The sequence below is a fragment of the Lolium perenne genome, chromosome 5, assembly GCF_019359855.2.
Source record: "Lolium perenne isolate Kyuss_39 chromosome 5, Kyuss_2.0, whole genome shotgun sequence".
In the NCBI taxonomy this organism is placed as follows: domain Eukaryota; kingdom Viridiplantae; phylum Streptophyta; class Magnoliopsida; order Poales; family Poaceae; genus Lolium; species Lolium perenne.
The window spans coordinates 198,718,812-198,737,589 of record NC_067248.2 but is presented as its reverse complement, the minus strand read 5'-3'; the positions used below and the strand labels follow the sequence as shown (position 1 = coordinate 198,737,589).

At 43.5% G+C, this 18,778-nt stretch overlaps 1 protein-coding gene across 1 annotated transcript; it reads right to left on the bottom strand.

Moving 5' to 3' along the window:
• Positions 1–16,001: 16,001 nt before the first annotated feature.
• LOC127298155 (phospholipase D alpha 1-like) lies at positions 16,002–16,812 on the bottom strand. The gene is made up of 2 exons (XM_051328096.2): positions 16,596–16,812; positions 16,002–16,513 (listed from the first exon to the last, which is right to left on the bottom strand). The coding sequence occupies exons 1-2, from the start codon at positions 16,810–16,812 to the stop codon at positions 16,059–16,061; spliced, it is 672 nt and encodes a 223-aa protein (XP_051184056.1). The 3' UTR covers positions 16,002–16,058.
• Positions 16,813–18,778: the final 1,966 nt, after the last annotated feature.

The window sequence follows — 18,778 nt, the reverse complement described above, 5'->3', positions numbered from 1 at the left end:
CCAACAAGAGTGTAGAGTATGCATTTATCTATTCTGTTATGTGATCAATGTTGAGAGTGTCCACTAGTGAAAGTATGATCCCTAGACCTTGTTCCTAAATACTGCCATCGCTGCTTGTTTACTGTTTTACTGTGTTTCTACTGCCTGCTATATTACCACCATCAACTACACGCCAGCAAGCACTTTTCTGGCACTGTTGCTACTGCTCATACTTATTTATACCACCTGTATTTCACTATCTCTTCGCCGAACTAGTGCACCTATTAGGTGTGTTGGGGACACAAGAGACTTCTTGCTTTGTGGTTGCAGGGTTGCATGAGAGGGATATCTTTGACCTCTTCCTCCCTGAGATCGATAAACCTTGGGTGATCCACTTAAGGGAAAACTTGCTACTGTTCTACAAACCTCTGCTCTTGGAGGCCCAACACTGTCTACAGGAAAAGGAGGGGGCGTAGACATCAAGCTATTTTCTGGCGCCGTTGCCAGGGACGAATCAAGACACTCCACCAAGCCCGTCAACCGCCATTAAACCTCCCACGTCAACTACGCGCCAGTTGTGGACAGCAATGCACCACGTCCCGGGCCACCATACGCGACGTTTTGGCCGCTTTCGTCGGGCTAGGTGGCCTCAAAAACGAGAAAAGAAAAGTTTTGACATGCACCACGGAGGGACCAAAAATCGTCGGCCATGGTGCACCAGCAACCACGGCGCGACTTCAACTTCGTCGGCCATGGCAACTTTTCTTGTAGTGTTCAGCCTCTTGTGTGACCTTGGATCTTGTGCATTGGCGATGGCACCCATGTTGTCACAGTAGATGACTAATGGGTCCAATGCACTAGGAACCACACCGAGCTCTACAATGAACCTCTTCATCCATACCGCTTCTGATGAAGCCTCTGAAGCTGCTATATACTCCGATTATGTTGATGACTTTGCCACCGTGCACTGCTTCGAGCTTGCCCAGCTTACTGCAGCACCATTCAATATAAACACGTACCCAGACTGTGACTTAGAGTCATCAGGATCAGTGTTCCAACTTGCATCGGTGTAACTTGTTAGAACGAGCTCTTGGTCACCTCCATAACAAAGAAACATATCCTTAGTTCTTTTCAAGTACTTCAGGATATTCTTGACCGCTGTCCAGTGTTCCAATTCTGGATCACTTTGATATCTGCTAGTCAAACTAACAGCATGTGCTATATCCGGTCTAGTACATAGCATGGCATACATGATAGAGCCTACTGCCGAGGCATAGGGGATCTGACTCATCCTTTCTCTTTCTTCTGCCGTAGCCGGACCTTGAGTCTTACTCAAGACCTTGCCTGGTAACATAGGTAAGAATCCTTTCTTACTTTCGTCCATTCTAAACTTCTTTAGAATCTTGTCCAGGTATGTACTTTGTGATAGCCCTATTAGACGTCTTGATCTATCTCTATAAATCTTGATGCCTAATATATACGATGCTTCACCAAGGTCTTTCATTGAAAAACTATTATTCAAATAACCCTTTACACTGTTTAATAGTTCTATATCATTCCCAATTAATAATATGTCATCTACATATAATATCAGGAATGCTACAGAGCTCCCACTCACTTTCTTGTAAATACAGGCCTCTCCATGACACTGTATAAACCCGAAGTCTTTGATCACCTTATCAAAGCGTCGGTTCCAACTTCTTGATGCTTGCTTCAGTCCATAAATTGAACGCTGAAGTTTGCATACTTTGTCAGCATTTTTAGGATCGACAAAACCTTTGGGTTGTACCATATACAACTCTTCCTCAATGTCTCCATTAAGGAACGCCGTTTTGACATCCATCTGCCAAATCTCATAATCGAAAAATGCAGCTATTGCTAACAAAATCCTCACAGATTTTAGCTTCGCTACAGGTGAGAAAGTCTCATCGTAGTCAACACCTTGAATTTGTCGGAAACCCTTTGCGACAAGTCGAGCTTTATAGACAGTAATATTACCATCAGCATATGTTTTTCTCTTGAAGATCCATTTATTCTCGACAGCCTTGCGGCTATCAGGTAAGTCTACCAAAGTCCACACTTTGTTGTCATACATGGATCCCATTTCGGATTTCATGGCTTCTTGCCATTTGTTGGAATCTGGGCTCATCATCGCTTCTTCATACGTCGCAGGGTCTTCATCATTGTTGTCCACAATCATGACATTTAGACAAGGATCATACCAATCAGGAGTGGCACGTTCCCTTGTCGATCTGCGAGGTTGAGTAGCTATCTCGTTTGAAGTTTCATGATCATCATCATTAGTTTCCTCTGTTGACGGTGTAGGCTGCACAGGAACATCTTCCGGTACTGCGCTACTCTGATCAATGAGTGAAGATACATCAATCTCATCGAGTTCTACTTTTCTTCCAGTCACTTCTTTAGTGAGAAATTCTTTCTCAAGAAAGGTTCCGTTCTTAGCAACAAAGATCTTGCCTTCGGATATGTGATAGAAAGTATACCCTATAGTTTCCTTAGGGTATCCTATGAAGACGCATTTCTCCGCTTTGGGTTCTAGCTTGTCCGGTTGTAACTTTTTTACATAGGCTTCGCAACCCCAAATTTTTAGGAACGGCAGCTTAGGTTTCTTATTAAACCATAATTCATACGTTGTCGTTTCAACGGATTTTGATGGTGCTCTATTTAAAGTGAATGCGGCTGTCTCTAATGCATAACTCCAAAATGATAACGGCAAATCAGTAAGAGACATCATAGAACGAACCATATCTAAGAGAGTTCGATTACGACGTTCGGACACACCGTTTCGTTGAGGTGTTCCCGGCGGTGTCAATTGTGAAAGTATTCCGCATTTCTTTAAATGCATGCCAAACTCATAACTCAGATATTCACCTCCGCGATCAGATCGTAGAAATTTAATCTTTTTGTTACGTTGATTTTCTACTTCACTTTGGAATTCCTTAAACTTCTCAAAAGTTTCGGATTTATGTTTCATGAAATAGATATACCCATATCTACTCAGATCATCTGTGAAGGTTAGAACATAACGATAACCACCGCGTGATGCTACACTCATTGGTCCGCACACATCGGTATGTATGATTTCCAATAAGTCAGTAGCTCGCTCCATAATACCAGAGAATGGAGTCTTAGTCATTTTTCCGATTAGACATGCTTCGCATCTATCAAGTGACTCAAAGTCAAGTGATTCAAGTAATCCATCGGTATGGAGTTTCTTCATGCGTTTCACTCCAATATGACCAAGACGACAGTGCCACATATAAGTAGAATTATCATTCAATTTAATTCGCTTAGCATCAATGTTATGTATATGTGTATCACTACTATCGAGATCTAATAGAAATAAGCCATTCTTTTCAGGTGCTCGACCATAAAAGATATTATTCATAAAAATAGAACAACCATTATTCTCAGACTTGAATGAATAACCGTCTTGCATTAAACAAGATCCAGATATAATGTTCATGCTCAACGCGGGTACAAAATAACAATTATTTAGGCTTAAAACTAATCCCGAAGGTAGATGTAGAGGAAGTGTGCCGACAGCGATCACATCGACTTTGGATCCATTTCCAACGCGCATCGTCACTTCATCCTTTCGTAGTCTTCGTTTATTCTTTAGTTCCTATTTCGAGTTACAAATATGAGCAACCGAACCAGTATCAAATACCCAGGTACTAGTGCGAGAACCAGTAAGATAAACATCTATAACATGTATATCAGATATACCTTCTTTCTTCTTCTTGACAAGGCCGCTCTTCAGATCCGCCAAATACTTGGAGCAGTTACGCTTCCAGTGTCCCTTCTCCTTGCAGTAATAACACTCAGCATCAGGCTTAGGGCTAGTCTTAGGTTTCACAGGAGGCGTGGAAGCTTTCTTGCCACCCTTCTTGAATTTTCCCTTAGACTTGCCCTGTTTCTTGAAACTGGTGGTCTTGTTGACCATCAACACTTGGTGCTCTTTCTTGATCTCAATCTCAGCAGATTTTAGCATGGAGAAGAGTTCAGGTAACTCTTTGTTCATGTTCTGCATATTGTAGTTCATCACACAGTTCTTGTAACTAGGTGGCAGTGATTGAAGGACACGATTAATCCCCAGTCGGTTAGGAATCACTATTCCCAAATCACTGAGTTTCTTTGCATGCCCGGTCATGGCGAGCATGTGCTCACTAACAGAGCTGCCTTCTTCCATCATGCAACTGAAGAAGTGTTTCGATGCTTCATAGCATTCCACGGCCGCATGAGTTTCAAAGATAGTTTTCAACTCATTGATTAACTCATGTGGATCGTGGTGCTCAAAAAGTTTTTGAAGATCGGCTTCCAGACTGCACAGGATGGCACACTGAACTTGAGAGTACCGAGTTTTCCGAGTCGCGTAAACATTCTTTACTTCATCGGTTTCAGTTTCTGCAGGAGGGTCACCTAGCGGTGCATTGATACGTCTCCAACGTATCGATAATTTCTTATGTTCCATGCCACATTATTGATGTTATCTACATGTTTTATGCACACTTTATGTCATATTCGTGCATTTTCTGGAACTAACCTATTAACAAGATGCCGAAGTGCCAGTTGCTATTTTCTGCTGTTTTTGGTTTCAGAAATCCTAGTAACGAAATATTCTCGGAATTGGACGAAATCAACGCCCAGGGTCCTATTTTGCCACGAAGCTTCCAGAAGACCGAAGAGGAGACGAAGTGGGGCCACGAGGTGGCCACACCCTAGGGCGGCGCGGCCCCCCTTGGCTGCGCGGCCCTGTGGTGTGGGCCCCTCGTGCCGCCTCGTGACCTGCCCTTCCGCCTACTTAAAGCCTCCGTTGCGAAACCCCCAGTACCGAGAGCCACGATACGGAAAACCTTCCAGAGACGCCGCCGCCGCCGATCCCATCTCGGGGGATCCAGGAGATCGCCTCCGGCACCCTGCCGGAGAGGGGAATCATCTCCCGGAGGACTCTACGCCACCATGGTCGCCTCCGGAGTGATGAGTGAGTAGTCTACCCCTGGACTATGGGTCCATAGCAGTAGCTAGATGGTTGTCTTCTCCCCATTGTGCTTAATTGTCGGATCTTGTGAGCTGCCTAACATGATCAAGATCATCTATCTGTAATTCTATATGTTGCGTTTGTTGGGATCCGATGAATAGAGAATACTTGTTATGTTGATTATCAAAGTTATGTCTATGTGTTGTTTATGATCTTGCATGCTCTCCGTTACTAGTAGATGCTCTGGCCAAGTAGATGCTTGTAACTCCAAGAGGGAGTATTTATGCTCGATAGTGGGTTCATGTCTCCGTGAATCTGGGAAAGTGACAGAAATCTCTAAGGTTATGGATGTGCTGTTGCCACTAGGGATAAAACATTAGTGCTATGTTCAAGGATGTAGTTACTGATTACATTACGCGCAATACTTAATGCAATTGTCTGTTGTTAGCAACTTAATACTGGAGGGGGTTCGGATGATAACCTGAAGGTGGACTTTTTAGGCATAGATGCATGCTGGATGGCGGTCTATGTACTTTGTCGTAATGCCCAATTAAATCTCACTATACTCATCATAATATGTATGTGCATGGTCATGCCCTCTTTATTTGTCAATTGCCCAACTGTAATTTGTTCACCCAACATGCTGTTTATCTTATGGGAGAGACACCTCTAGTGAACTGTGGACCCCGGTCCAATTCTCTATACTAAAATACAATCTACTGCAATACTGTTCTACTGTTTTCTGTAAACAATCATCTTCCACACAATACGGTTAATCCTTTGTTACAGCAAGCCGGTGAGATTGACAACCTCACTGTTTCGTTGGGGCAAAGTACTTTGGTTGTGTTGTGCAGGATCCACGTTGGCGCCGGAACCCCTGGTGTTGCGCCGCACTACATCCCGCCGCCATCAACCTTCAACGTGCTTCTTGGCTCCTCCTGGTTCGATAAACCTTGGTTTCTTTCTGAGGGAAAACTTGCTGCTGTGCGCATCATACCTTCCTCTTGGGGTTCCCAACGAACGTGTGAGTTACACGCCATCAAGCTCTTTTTCTGGCGCCGTTGCCGGGGAGATCAAGACACGCTGCAAGGGGAGTCTCCACTTCCCAATCTCTTTACTTTGTTTTTGTCTTGCTTAGTTTTATTTACTACTTTGTTTGCTGCACTAAATCAAAATACAAAAAAATTAGTTGCTAGTTTTACTTTATTTGCTATCTTGTTTGCTATATCAAAAACTCAAAAAAATTAGTTACTTGCATTTACTTTACTTGATTCATCATGTTTCCTTTTAATTTTACCACAAAAGACATACCGGTAGGATGTGGGTCTATAGTTGGGAGAAATAATATAGAAGAATTTTTCAATCATGTTAGTACCATTGAAGATTTTGAAGATAGACACTTGGTAGACCTTGCTCCCACTTATGAAATTGCTGCTGCGCATTTAGTTCGCCTGTTGGAAACTAAATTTGTTAATCTCAATCCTATAATCCAACACATGTTCCTTACACTTGGTGATATGGAAGAGGGGGAAAAGAAAGATTTTGTTTTAGAAACCCTTCTTAGAGAATTTGGTGGTCTAGCAAGAGAAGCTAGAAAGGTCTTTGCTAAATTTAATATGCTTGGTTCTCATACTAATTTTGTTAGTCTCCTTGAAAAGATGGACATGGATAGAATAAGATACACTAATAATATTGATGAAGGAGGGGAGATCAAAGCACCAATACCGTGTAAACTCCTAGCTATGAATGATGCACTAGAAAATAACTATGCTTGGCTTGTTCCCGAAAATTTGTTTGATGAGAGTAGCAAGCCCAAGACTAATGAAAAGGGAGATGCTAAAACTTATGTATCCAATATACTATGCTTGGTTGAGAAAAATCCACACCCCGCTGTAGAAGTACCACCCTTCGATAATACTTGATACACACTTTCTGCGCCTAGCTGAAAGGCGTTAAAGAAAAGCGCTTATGGGAGACAACCCATGTTTTTACCTACAGTACTTTGTTTTTATTTTGTGTCTTGGAAGTTGTTTACTACTGTAGCAACCTCTCCTTATCTTAGTTTAGTGTTTTGTTGTGCCAAGTAAAGTCGTTGATAGAAAAGTTCATACTAGATTTGGATTACTGCGTAGAAACAGATTTCTTTGCTGTCACGAATCTGGGCTGTTTTCTTTGTAGGTAACTTAGAAAATTATGCCAATTTACGTGAGTGATCCCCAGATATGTACGCAACTTTCATTCAATTTGAGCATTTTCATTTGAGCAAGTCTGGTGCCTCGATAAAATTCGTCAATACGAACTGTTCTGTTTTGACAGATTCTGCCTTTTATTTCGCATTGCCTCTTTTGCTATGTTGGATGAATTTCTTTGATCCATTAATGTCCAGTAGCTTTATGCAATGTCCAGAAGTGCTAAGAATGATTGTGTCACCTCTGAACATGTTAATTTTTATTGTCCACTAATCCTCTAATGAGTTGTTCTAAGTTTGGTGTGGAGGAAGTTTTCAAGGATCAAGAGAGGAGTATGATGCAACATGATCAAGGAGAGTGAAAGCTCTAAGCTTGGGGATGCCCCGGTGGTTCACCCTGCATATTCTAAGAAGACTCAAGCGTCTAAGCTTGGGGATTCCCAAGGCATCCCCTTCTTCATCGACAACATTATCAGGTTCCTCCCCTGAAACTATATTTTTATTCCATCACATCTTATGTGCTTTGCTTGGAGCGTCAGTTTGTTTTTGTTTTTTGTTTTGTTTGAATAAAATGGATCCTAGCATTCATTGTATGGGAGAGAGACACGCTCCGCTGTAGCATATGGACAAGTATGTCCTTAGTTTCTACTCATAGTATTCAAGGCGAAGTTTCTTCTTCGTTAAATTGTTATATGGTTGGAATTGGAAAATGATACATGTAGTAATTTGCTATAATGTCTTGGGTAATGTGATACTTGGCAATTGTTGTGCTCATGTTTAAGCTCTTGCATCATATGCTTTGCACCCATTAATGAAGAAATACATAGAGCATGTTAAAATTTGGTTTGCGGATTTGGTCTCTCTAAGGTCTAGATAATTTCTAGTATTGAGTTTGAACAACAAGGAAGACGGTGTAGAGTCTTATAATGTTTACAATATGTCTTTTATGTGAGTTTTGCTGCACCGGTTCATCCTTGTGTTTGTTTCAAATAAGCCTTGCTAGCCTAAACCTTGTATCGAGAGGGAATACCTCTCATGCATCCAAAATACTTGAGCCAACCACTATGCCATTTGTGTCCACCATACCTACCTACTACATGGTATTTTCCGCCATTCCAAAGTAAATTGCTTGAGTGCTACCTTTAAAATTCCATCATTCACCTTTGCATTATATAGCTCATGGGACAAATAGCTTAAAAACTATTGTGGTATTGAATATGTACTTATGCACTTTATCTCTTATTAAGTTGCTTGTTGTGCGATAACCATGTTCACTGGGGACGCCATCAACTACTCTTTGTTGAATTTCATGTGAGTTGCTATGCATGTTCGTCTTGTCTAAAGTAAGGGAGATCTACCACCTTATGGTTAAGCATGCATATTGTTAGAGAAGAACATTGGGCCGCTAACTAAAGCCATGATCCATGGTGGAAGTTTCAGTTTTGGACATACATCCTCAATCTCATATGAGAAAATTATTAATTGTTGTTACATGCTTATGCATAAAAGAGGAGTCCATTATCTGTTTTCTATGTTGTCCCGGTATGGATGTCTAAGTTGAGAATAATCAATAGCGAGAAATCCAATGCGAGCTTTCTCCTTAGACCTTTGTACAGGCGGCATAGAGGTACCCCTTTGTGACACTTGGTTAAAACATGTGCATTGTGATGATCCGGTAGTCCAAGCTAATTAGGACAAGGTGCGGGCACTATTAGTATACTATGCATGAGGCTTGCAACTTGTAAGATATAATTTACATGATACATATGCTTTATTACTACCGTTGACAAAATTGTTTCATGTTTTCAAAATCAAAGCTCTAGCACAAATATAGCAATCGATGCTTTTCCTCTATGGAGGACCATTCTTTTACTTTCATTGTTGAGTCAGTTCACCTATTTCTCTCCACCTCAAGAAGCAAACACTTGTGTGAACTGTGAATTGATTCCTACATACTTGCATATTGCACTTATTATATTACTCTATGTTGACAATATCCATGAGATATACATGTTATAAGTTGAAAGCAACCGCTGAAACTTAATCTTCCTTTGTGTTGCTTCAATGCTTTTACTTTGAATTATTGCTTTATGAGTTAACTCTTATGCAAGACTTATTGATGCTTGTCTTGAAGTTAATATTCATGAAAAGTCTTTGCTATATGATTCACTTGTTTACTCATGTCATATACATTGTTTTGATCGCTGCATTCACTACATATGCTTTACAAATAGTATGATCAAGGTTATGATGGCATGTCACTCCAGAAATTATCTTTGTTATCGTTTTACCTCGCTGGGACGAGCGTAACTAAGCTTGGGGATGCTGATACGTCTCCAACGTATCGATAATTTCTTATGTTCCATGCCACATTATTGATGTTATCTACATGTTTTATGCACACTTTATGTCATATTCGTGCATTTTCTGGAACTAACCTATTAACAAGATGCCGAAGTGCCGATTCTTTGTCTGCTGTTTTTGGTTTCAGAAATCCTAGTAACGAAATATTCTCGGAATTGGACGAAATCAACGCCCAGGGTCCTATTTTGCCACGAAGCTTCCGTAAGACCGAAGAGGAGACGAAGTGGGGCCACGAGGTGGCCACACCCTAGGGCGGCGCGGCCCCCTTGGCCGCGCGGCCCGTGGTGTGGGCCCTCGTGCCGCCTCCCCGACCTGCCCTTCCGCCTACTTAAAGCCTCCGTTGCGAAACCCCGCACCGAGAGCCACGATACGGAAAACCTTCCGGAGACGCCGCCGCCGCCGATCCCATCTCGGGGGATCCAGAGATCGCCTCCGGCACCCGCCGAGAGGGGAATCATCTCCGGAGGACTCTACGCCGCCATGGTCGCCTCCGGAGTGATGAGTGAGTAGTCTACCCCTGGACTATGGGTCCATAGCAGTAGCTAGATGGTTGTCTTCTCCCCATTGTGCTTAATTGTCGGATCTTGTGAGCTGCCTAACATGATCAAGATCATCTATCTGTAATTATATATGTTGCGTTTGTTGGGATCCGATGAATAGAGAATACTTGTTATGTTGATTATCAAAGTTATGTCTATGTGTTGTTTATGATCTTGCATGCTCTCCGTTACTAGTAGATGCTCTGGCCAAGTAGATGCTTGTAACTCCAAGAGGGAGTATTTATGCTCGATAGTGGGTTCATGTCTCCGTGAATCTGGGGAAGTGACAGAAATCTCTAAGGTTATGGATGTGCTGTTGCCACTAGGGATAAAACATTAGTGCTATGTTCAAGGATGTAGTTACTGATTACATTACGCGCAATACTTAATGCAATTGTCTGTTGTTAGCAACTTAATACTGGAGGGGGTTTGGATGATAACCTGAAGGTGGACTTTTTAGGCATAGATGCATGCTAGATGGCGGTCTATGTACTTTGTCGTAATGCCCAATTAAATCTCACTATACTCATCATAATATGTATGTGCATGGTCATGCCCTCTTTATTTGTCAATTGCCCAACTGTAATTTGTTCACCCAACATGCTGTTTATCTTATGGGAGAGACACCTCTAGTGAACTGTGGACCCCGGTCCAATTCTCTATACTGAAATACAATCTCTTGCCAATCTTTGTTCTCGTTTTCTCGCAAACAATCATCTTCCACACAATACGGTTAATCCTTTGTTACAGCAAGCCGGTGAGATTGACAACCTCACTGTTTCGTTGGGGCAAAGTACTTTGGTTGTGTTGTGCAGGTTCCACGTTGGCGCCGGAATCCCTGGTGTTGCGCCGCACTACATCCCGCCGCCATCAACCTTCAACGTGCTTCTTGGCTCCTCCTGGTTCGATAAACCTTGGTTTCTTTCTGAGGGAAAACTTGCTGCTGTGCGCATCATACCTTCCTCTTGGGGTTCCCAACGAACGTGTGAGTTACACGCCATCATGCATCAAGCACATATTGCAGATTTCCGCCATTGAGGAAGATCCTCACATGACGGAACCAGTCGGTGAAGTTGCTACCGTTGCTCTTAAGCTTTTCTTTCTCTAGGAACTGGTTAAAATTGATTGGGGACGCCATATCTACAACATATATTTGCAATAGTTTAGACTAATGTTTATGACAAATTGAGTTCAAATTTTAATTCAACATAATTAAAAACTAGGTGAACTCCCACTCAAAACAATATCCCTCGCATTGTCTTAGTGATCACACGAACCAAATTCGCCACACCAAGTCCGATCATCACGAGACAAGATGTAATTTCAATGGCGAACATTCAAAGTGTTCATCATATCAATCATATGATTCATGCTCTACCTTTCGGTATCACGTGTTCCGAGACCATGTCTGTACATGCTAGGCTCGTCAAGGCCACCTTAGTATTCGCATGTGCAAAACTGGCTTGCACCCGTTATATGCACTTGTTGAGTCTATCACACCCGATCATCACGAGATGCTTTGAAACGACAAGTCTTGGCAACGGTGCTACTAAGGATGAACACTTTATTATCTTGATATTTTAGTGAGAGGGATCATCTTATAATGCTACCGTCGCGATCTAAGCAAAATAAGATGCATAAAGGATTAACATCACATGCAGTTCATATGTGATATGATATGGCCCTTTTGTCTTTGCGCCTTTGATCTTCATCTCCAAAGCACGGACATGATCTTCATCATCAACGGGCATGATCTCCATCATCGTCGGCGAAGCACCAAGGTCAATGGCGCCGTCTTCATGATTGTCCTCCATGTAGGAACTATTACAACTACTTTGAAATACTACTCAACATGAAATTTAAAGACAACCATAAGGCTCCTGCCGGTTGCCACAATACAATAATGATCATCTCATACATAGTCATCATCACATTATGGCCATATCACATCACCAAACCCTGCAAAAACAAGTTAGACGTTCTCTAATTTGGTTTGCATATTTTACGTGGTTTAGGGTTTTCGAGTGAGATCCAATCTACCTACGAACATGAACCACAACGGTGATACTAGTGTTGTCAATAGAAGAGTAAATTGAATCTTCACTATAGTAGGAGAGACAGACACCCGCAAAGCCACTTATGCAATACAAGTTGCATGTCGAGCGTGGAGCAAATCTCATGAACGCGGTCATGTAAAGTTAGCCCGAGCCGCTTCATCCCACTATGCCACAAAGATGCAAAGTACTCAAACTAAAGACAACAAAAACATCAACGCCCACAAAACCATTGTGTTCTACTCGTGCAACCATCTATGCATAGATACGGCTCTGATACCACTGTAGGGATTCGTTGCATAGAAAACAAAAAATTTCCTACCGCGAGAACGCAATCCAAGCCAAGATGCAATCTAGAAGACGGGAGCAACGAGGAGATCATCGAGACTCACCATTGAAGATTTCCAAAGCCTACAAGATGAGGCTCTTGTTGCTGCGGTAGACGATCACTTGCCGCTTGCAAAAGCGCGTAGAAGATCTTGATCACGGCGCCACGATCGGGCAGCACCTCCGTACTCGGTCACACGTTCGGTGTTGATGAAGACGATGTCCTTCTCCCCGTTCCAGCGGGCAGCGGAAGTAGTAGCTCCTCCTTGAATCCGGCAGCACGATGGCGTGGTGGCGGTGGCGATGGAGAACTCCAGAAGCGTGCGGGAGAGGTGGAGGAGAGAGGGGGGCGGCTAGGGTTTGGGAGAGGGGGTGGCCGGCCTCTATGGGTGCGGCCAGCTTGGTGGCTTGTGGTGGCCGGCCCCCTCCCCTATGCCCCTCATTATATAGGTGGAACCCCAAGTGTTGGACTACAAGTCTTCGAATAAGACCCGAACCAAAAACCTTCCATGTAGTAGGGAAACCTACCCAAGGTGGGACTCCCACCCAAGTGGGATTCCCACCCTTCCATGAAGGGGGGTGGCCGGCCCCCTTGGTGGAGTCCACCTTGGACTCCCCCCTCTAGGGTTGGCCGGCCATGGGGAGGTGGAGTCCCTCCGGGACTCCTCCTTCCTTAGTGATTTCTTCCGGACTTTTCTAGAACCTTCTAGAACCTTCCATAAATGCACCGGATCATTTTCAAACTTATAAAATGACTTCCTATATATGAATCTTATTCTCCGGACCATTCCGGAACTCCTCGTGATGTCTGGGATCCCATCCGAGACTTCGAACAATACTTCGAACTCCATTCCATATTCAAGTTCTACTATTACAACATCAAACCTTAAGTGTGTCACCCTACGGTTCACGAACTATGTAGACATGGTTGAGATCTCTCTCCGACCAATAACCAATAGCAGGATCTGGAGATCCATAATGGCTCCCACATATTCAACGATGACTTAGTGATCGAATGAACCATTCACATACGATACCAATTCCCTTTGTCACGCGATATTTTACTTGTCCGAGGTTTGATCATCGGTATCACTCTATACCTTGTTCAACCTCGTCTCCTGACAAGTACTCTTTACTCGTACCGTGGTATGTGGTCTCTTATGAACTTATTCATATGCTTGCAAGACATTAGACGACATTCCACCGAGAGGGCCCAGAGTATATCTATCCGTCATCGGGATGGACAAATCCCACTGTTGATCCATATGCCTCAACTCATACTTTCCAGATATTTAATCCCACCTTTATAACCACTCATTTACGCAGTGGCGTTTGATGTAATCAAAGTACCTTTCCGGTATAAGTGATTTACATGATCTCATGATCGAAAGGACTAGGTAACTATGTATCGAAAGCTTATAGCAAATAACTTAATGACGTGATCTTATGCTACGCTTAATTGGGTGTGTCCATTACATCATTCATATAATAATATAACCTTGTTATTAATAACATCCAATGTTCATGATTATGAAACTAATCATCTATTAATCAACAAGCTAGTTAAGAGGCTTTACTAGGGACTCATTGTTGTTTACATAACACACATGTATCAATGTTTCGGTTAATACAATTATAGCATGGTATATAAACATTTATCATAAACATAAATATATATAATAACCACTTTTATTATTGCCTCTTGGGCATATCTCCAACACGTGGAACCTGCACAACACAACCAAAGTACTTTGCCCCAACGTAACAGTGAGGTTGTCAATCTCACCGGCTTGCTGTGAACAAAGGATTAACCGTATTGTGTAGAAGATGATGGTTGTTTGCGAAGAACAGTAAAGAACAATTGCAGTAGATTGTATTTCAGATGTAAAGAATAGGACCGGGGTCCACAGTTCACTAGTGGTGTCTCTCCCATAAGATAAATAGATGTTGGGTGAACAAATTACAGTTGGACAATTGACAAATAAAGAAGGCATAACAATGCACATACATATATCATGATGAGTACTATGAGATTTAATCAGGGCATTACGACAAAGTACATAGACCGCTATCCAGCATGCATCTATGACTAAAAAAGTCCACATTCAGGTTATCATCCGAACCCCTTCCGGTCTTAAGTTGCAAGCAACAGACAATTGCATTACGTATGGTGCGTAATGTAATCAACACAAATATCCTTAGACAAAGCATCGATGTTTTATCCCTAGTGGCAACAGCACATCCACAACCTTAGAACTTTCTGTCACTGTCCCAGATTTAATGGAGGCATGAACCCACTATCGAGCATAAATACTCCCTCTTGGAGTTACAAGTATCAACTTGGCCAGAGCCTCTACTAGCAACGGAGAGCATGCAAGAACATAAACAACATATATGATAGATTGATAATCAACTTGACATAGTATTCAATATTCATCGGATCCCAACAAACACAACATGTAGGATTACAAATAGACGATCTTGATCATGATAGGCAGCTCACAAGATCGAACATGATAGCACAATTAGGAGAAGACGACCATCTAGCTACTGCTATAGACCCATAGTCCAGGGGTGAACTACTCACACATCAATCCGAAGGCGATCATGGCGATGAAGAGTCCTCCGGGAGATGATTCCCCTCTCCGGCAGGGTGCCGGAGGCGATCTCCTGAATCCCCCGAGTTGGGATTTGCGGCGGTTGCGTCTCTGGAAGGTTTTCCGTATCGTGGCTCTCGGTACTGGGGGTTTCGCGACGAAGACTATATGTAGGCGGAAGGGCAGGTCAAGGGGCGTCACGAGGGGCCCACACAACAGGGCCGCGCGGCCAGGGGCTGGGCCGCGCCGCCCTAGTGTGGCATCGCCTCGTGGCCCCACTTCGTTTCCTCTTCGGACTTCTGGAAGCTTCGTGGAAAAATAGGCCCCTGGGCGTTGATTTCGTCCAATTCCGAGAATATTTCCATACTAGGATTTCTGAAACCAAAAACAGCAGAAAACAACAACTGGCTCTTCGGCATCTCGTCAATAGGTTAGTGCCGGAAAATACATAAATATGACATATAATGTATATAAAACATGTGAGTATCATCATAAAAATAGCATGAAACATAAGAATTTATAGATACGTTTGGGACGTATCACCATGTCATCCGTAGCCAATTTAGAGCCAACACATACAATAGTGAGCTATAAAAATGTAGTACTTTATCAATGTATGACCCACCTTTCACTCTCACAAAGTGCCTAGGAGCACGTGCTAGAGCTGACTCTTGCATAAGAGCCCACTCTCCTTCTCTCTCCTCCTCTCTCTCCTCCAACTAAACAATAATATACTATTTTAATCCTTATAGCCAGCTGACTAGGCCTTATTGTACTTGCTCTTACATGGTAAATATAGTTAACTAAAATATATAAGTTCTCATATATAATGCATTTTGGTTACATTATATATACAATTTTGTAAATTTACATGATAATCGTCCAATATTTCAAAGCTTGTAGTAGTAAAAGCATATAAATATAAAATATTGAACAAATGTCGTCGCGCAAGTACTCATGTGACCCAGTTCTTGTGAACGTTACTACCGTGCAGGTGACACAAGAGCAGCCTCAAGTTGTTAGGATGGCCGGGAGTGTGGCCGACTTCCTCCCCTTCACCGGCGCTTTGGTGTCCGGGAAGCAGCCGTCCGCCGGCAGGTCTGTTACCTCCCCGAACTCTGACACGCTGATCGGGAACGGCAGCAGGTGCCCCCGCAGGTCCTCCACCCTGTCCTGCGTGTACGCATCCCACAGCTCCTCCGCCGTGCGCCGCACCGCGTGTACGCACTCCACGCTCTCAGGCTCCGCTGACACGGCCACGCCGGCACCGGCGCCGACGTCGTTCATTAGGTGCTCGTGCCACAGAGACGTCCGGAACGCGTGCACGACGCCCAGGGCGCGCCCGCCATCCGACCCGTTCAGGTGCGCCGGTTGGTAGCTCCCCTGCGCGATCTCGCTGTCCCGGTTGCCGGCCAGCGACCGCTCGTTTAGGTTCGCCGAGCCCACGATGACATATTCGTCGTCCACTGCACAACAGCGAGACATGAGAGCTCGAGAAAATGGCGACATGGCGTGACAAAATTAATCGATGTCGTAGGCAGCGCGTACCGATCATGAGCTTGGCGTGCACGTAGATTGGGCCCCGACGGCTCGCCTGCGCTCGCCAGTAGTCCGTGCCCTCCTCCGGCTTCACCGGCGGCACATACTCACCTGGGCGCGGCGTCTCCCGGTTCCCGAGGCAGAAGAAGTTGAGGTAGTCGCAGGGGTGCGCCTGGCCGCGGAGCCCGGCGTCGTCGATCGCCTCCATGACGATGCCGTACATCATCGAAACTTACAAAATTATCTCGTTTGGTAAGATAAAGTATTTTGTATGATGCAACAAATATTCTCATGTCATTGTGGTATTATGTGAAGGAAGAGGCTTCTAGGTTTTTTCCAATGACAGAAGAACCTTCTACAGTTAGGGTTCCATTGCTAGAGTTTACCAAAGGCCCATCATATGTGGAGATTTAGAGCATTTTTTGTTGATATGTGGATCCAATGGAGTATATACAAGGCAATGCATATCGCTGAATAGTATTAATAAAATTTACTATAGTTAAACTTTTTTTTTTTGCAATGTTAGCGAAAATGGAGATTTGGGGATTATTTTTCTCATAACAAAAAATCCAGAACATATATGTGTACGATTATAATGCCATGCCCATATAACTATCAAAAACCAAATGAAAATTTCCAATAAGTTGATATGAGGGATTCCTGCAAACTATTGTGCAGAAATGTATAGTTAGGAAAAATATCCATATGATTAAAACATACAAATCAAAATGATCATAGACATTAATTCTAAGGATTTAAATCCTCCATTTTTTTCTATAAACATCATCTAAATCAAAGAGGTCCTAGACAACCTGTTGCGGTCAGAAACCCACCGGCGAGCAGCGACGGGCAACACAGTAGAGCCGGGAACAACTTAGGGCTGCGGCTGGCCCTGGTCCCTCCGAGCGACGGCCCGCAAAGCCTCCGGCACGCACATCCGATGCTGATGCAAGAGCGTGCCACCTGACCTATACCTGGTCAGGAAGGTGATGGAGATGCCTCGCTTAGTTTCCTGCATGGCATACACGTAAACATTAAATACGAGCATCGATCGGTTCTCAGGTTATCCTGTGAATCGGCTCAAGGAGCCGATCCACCCATGATTCGTACGAGGTGTACGAATATATGGTGGTCCTGCTTGATCAAGATAAAGCTAAAACGATCTACGACGATTTAGGGTTTTCACCGCATAATCGGATCATCCTACTCACGATTGGGCCTCGCGGTCACGTACGGTGATCGTAAGCCGATCCTAGACAAGGCCTAAAAACCAACACGAGGTTGATCCCCGGAACATCCTGTCTAGGGCTAGCAAACTACACCCTACGCGTCGCTGGATCCTCCAACCCTTTGTAAGGCCTAACTATTGCAGATATTAAACTAATCCTTGAAGAACAAGGAGCAACCGTAACGGATCGGATCTACTAAATAATGATCAAGCGGGGTACCGCCCTTACACCTAAGATAGGTGTAAGGGCGGCTAGATATATAAGGGTTGCACTACGACAGCGTATGATACGAAGAACAATGCTAACCCTAACACATCTAAGATAACTACGTTGCTCGCCATCAAAAAGGCTTCAGTACGAGCAACGCATGGTAACGAATAAACTTGTACTGCCTAGATCGCAAGATGCGATCTAGGCAGCATGATGCTTACCCGGAAGAAACCCTCGAGACGAAGGAGTTTGGCGATGCGCCTAGATTGATTTGTGTTGAACGATGGTTGTTGTTTATTTCATAAACCCTAGGTACATATTTATAGTCCGTAGACTTTCTAACGTGGAAATAATCCCAACCGTGCACGAGGCAAACTCTAACTAACCGACACGTAATCTACTATGTTACAGATACACGGGCAAACTAGCCCAAACTTTGCATAACAGGCCGATTCACGTCTTTCTTCCATGTATATTCTTTAAGCCCATCTTGATCGCGGCCCACCTCTGACTCGGTCAAATTCTGGTGATAACACATGCCCCCTGGTTTTGGAATTGATAATTCCAAAATCACTCTGCTTTTTCTTCGTCGGGTCATGTCGTGGCAGAGCAGAACCGTTGCAGTATTCTTCATCATGATGACTTGCCTTCTCAACTTCTCTGCACGATTTGACAATTTTGGCTCCACCTCCTCGGAAACTGCTCGAGCAATAAATCTCTATTCTATCCCCTTTTATTTACAACATCGAACAG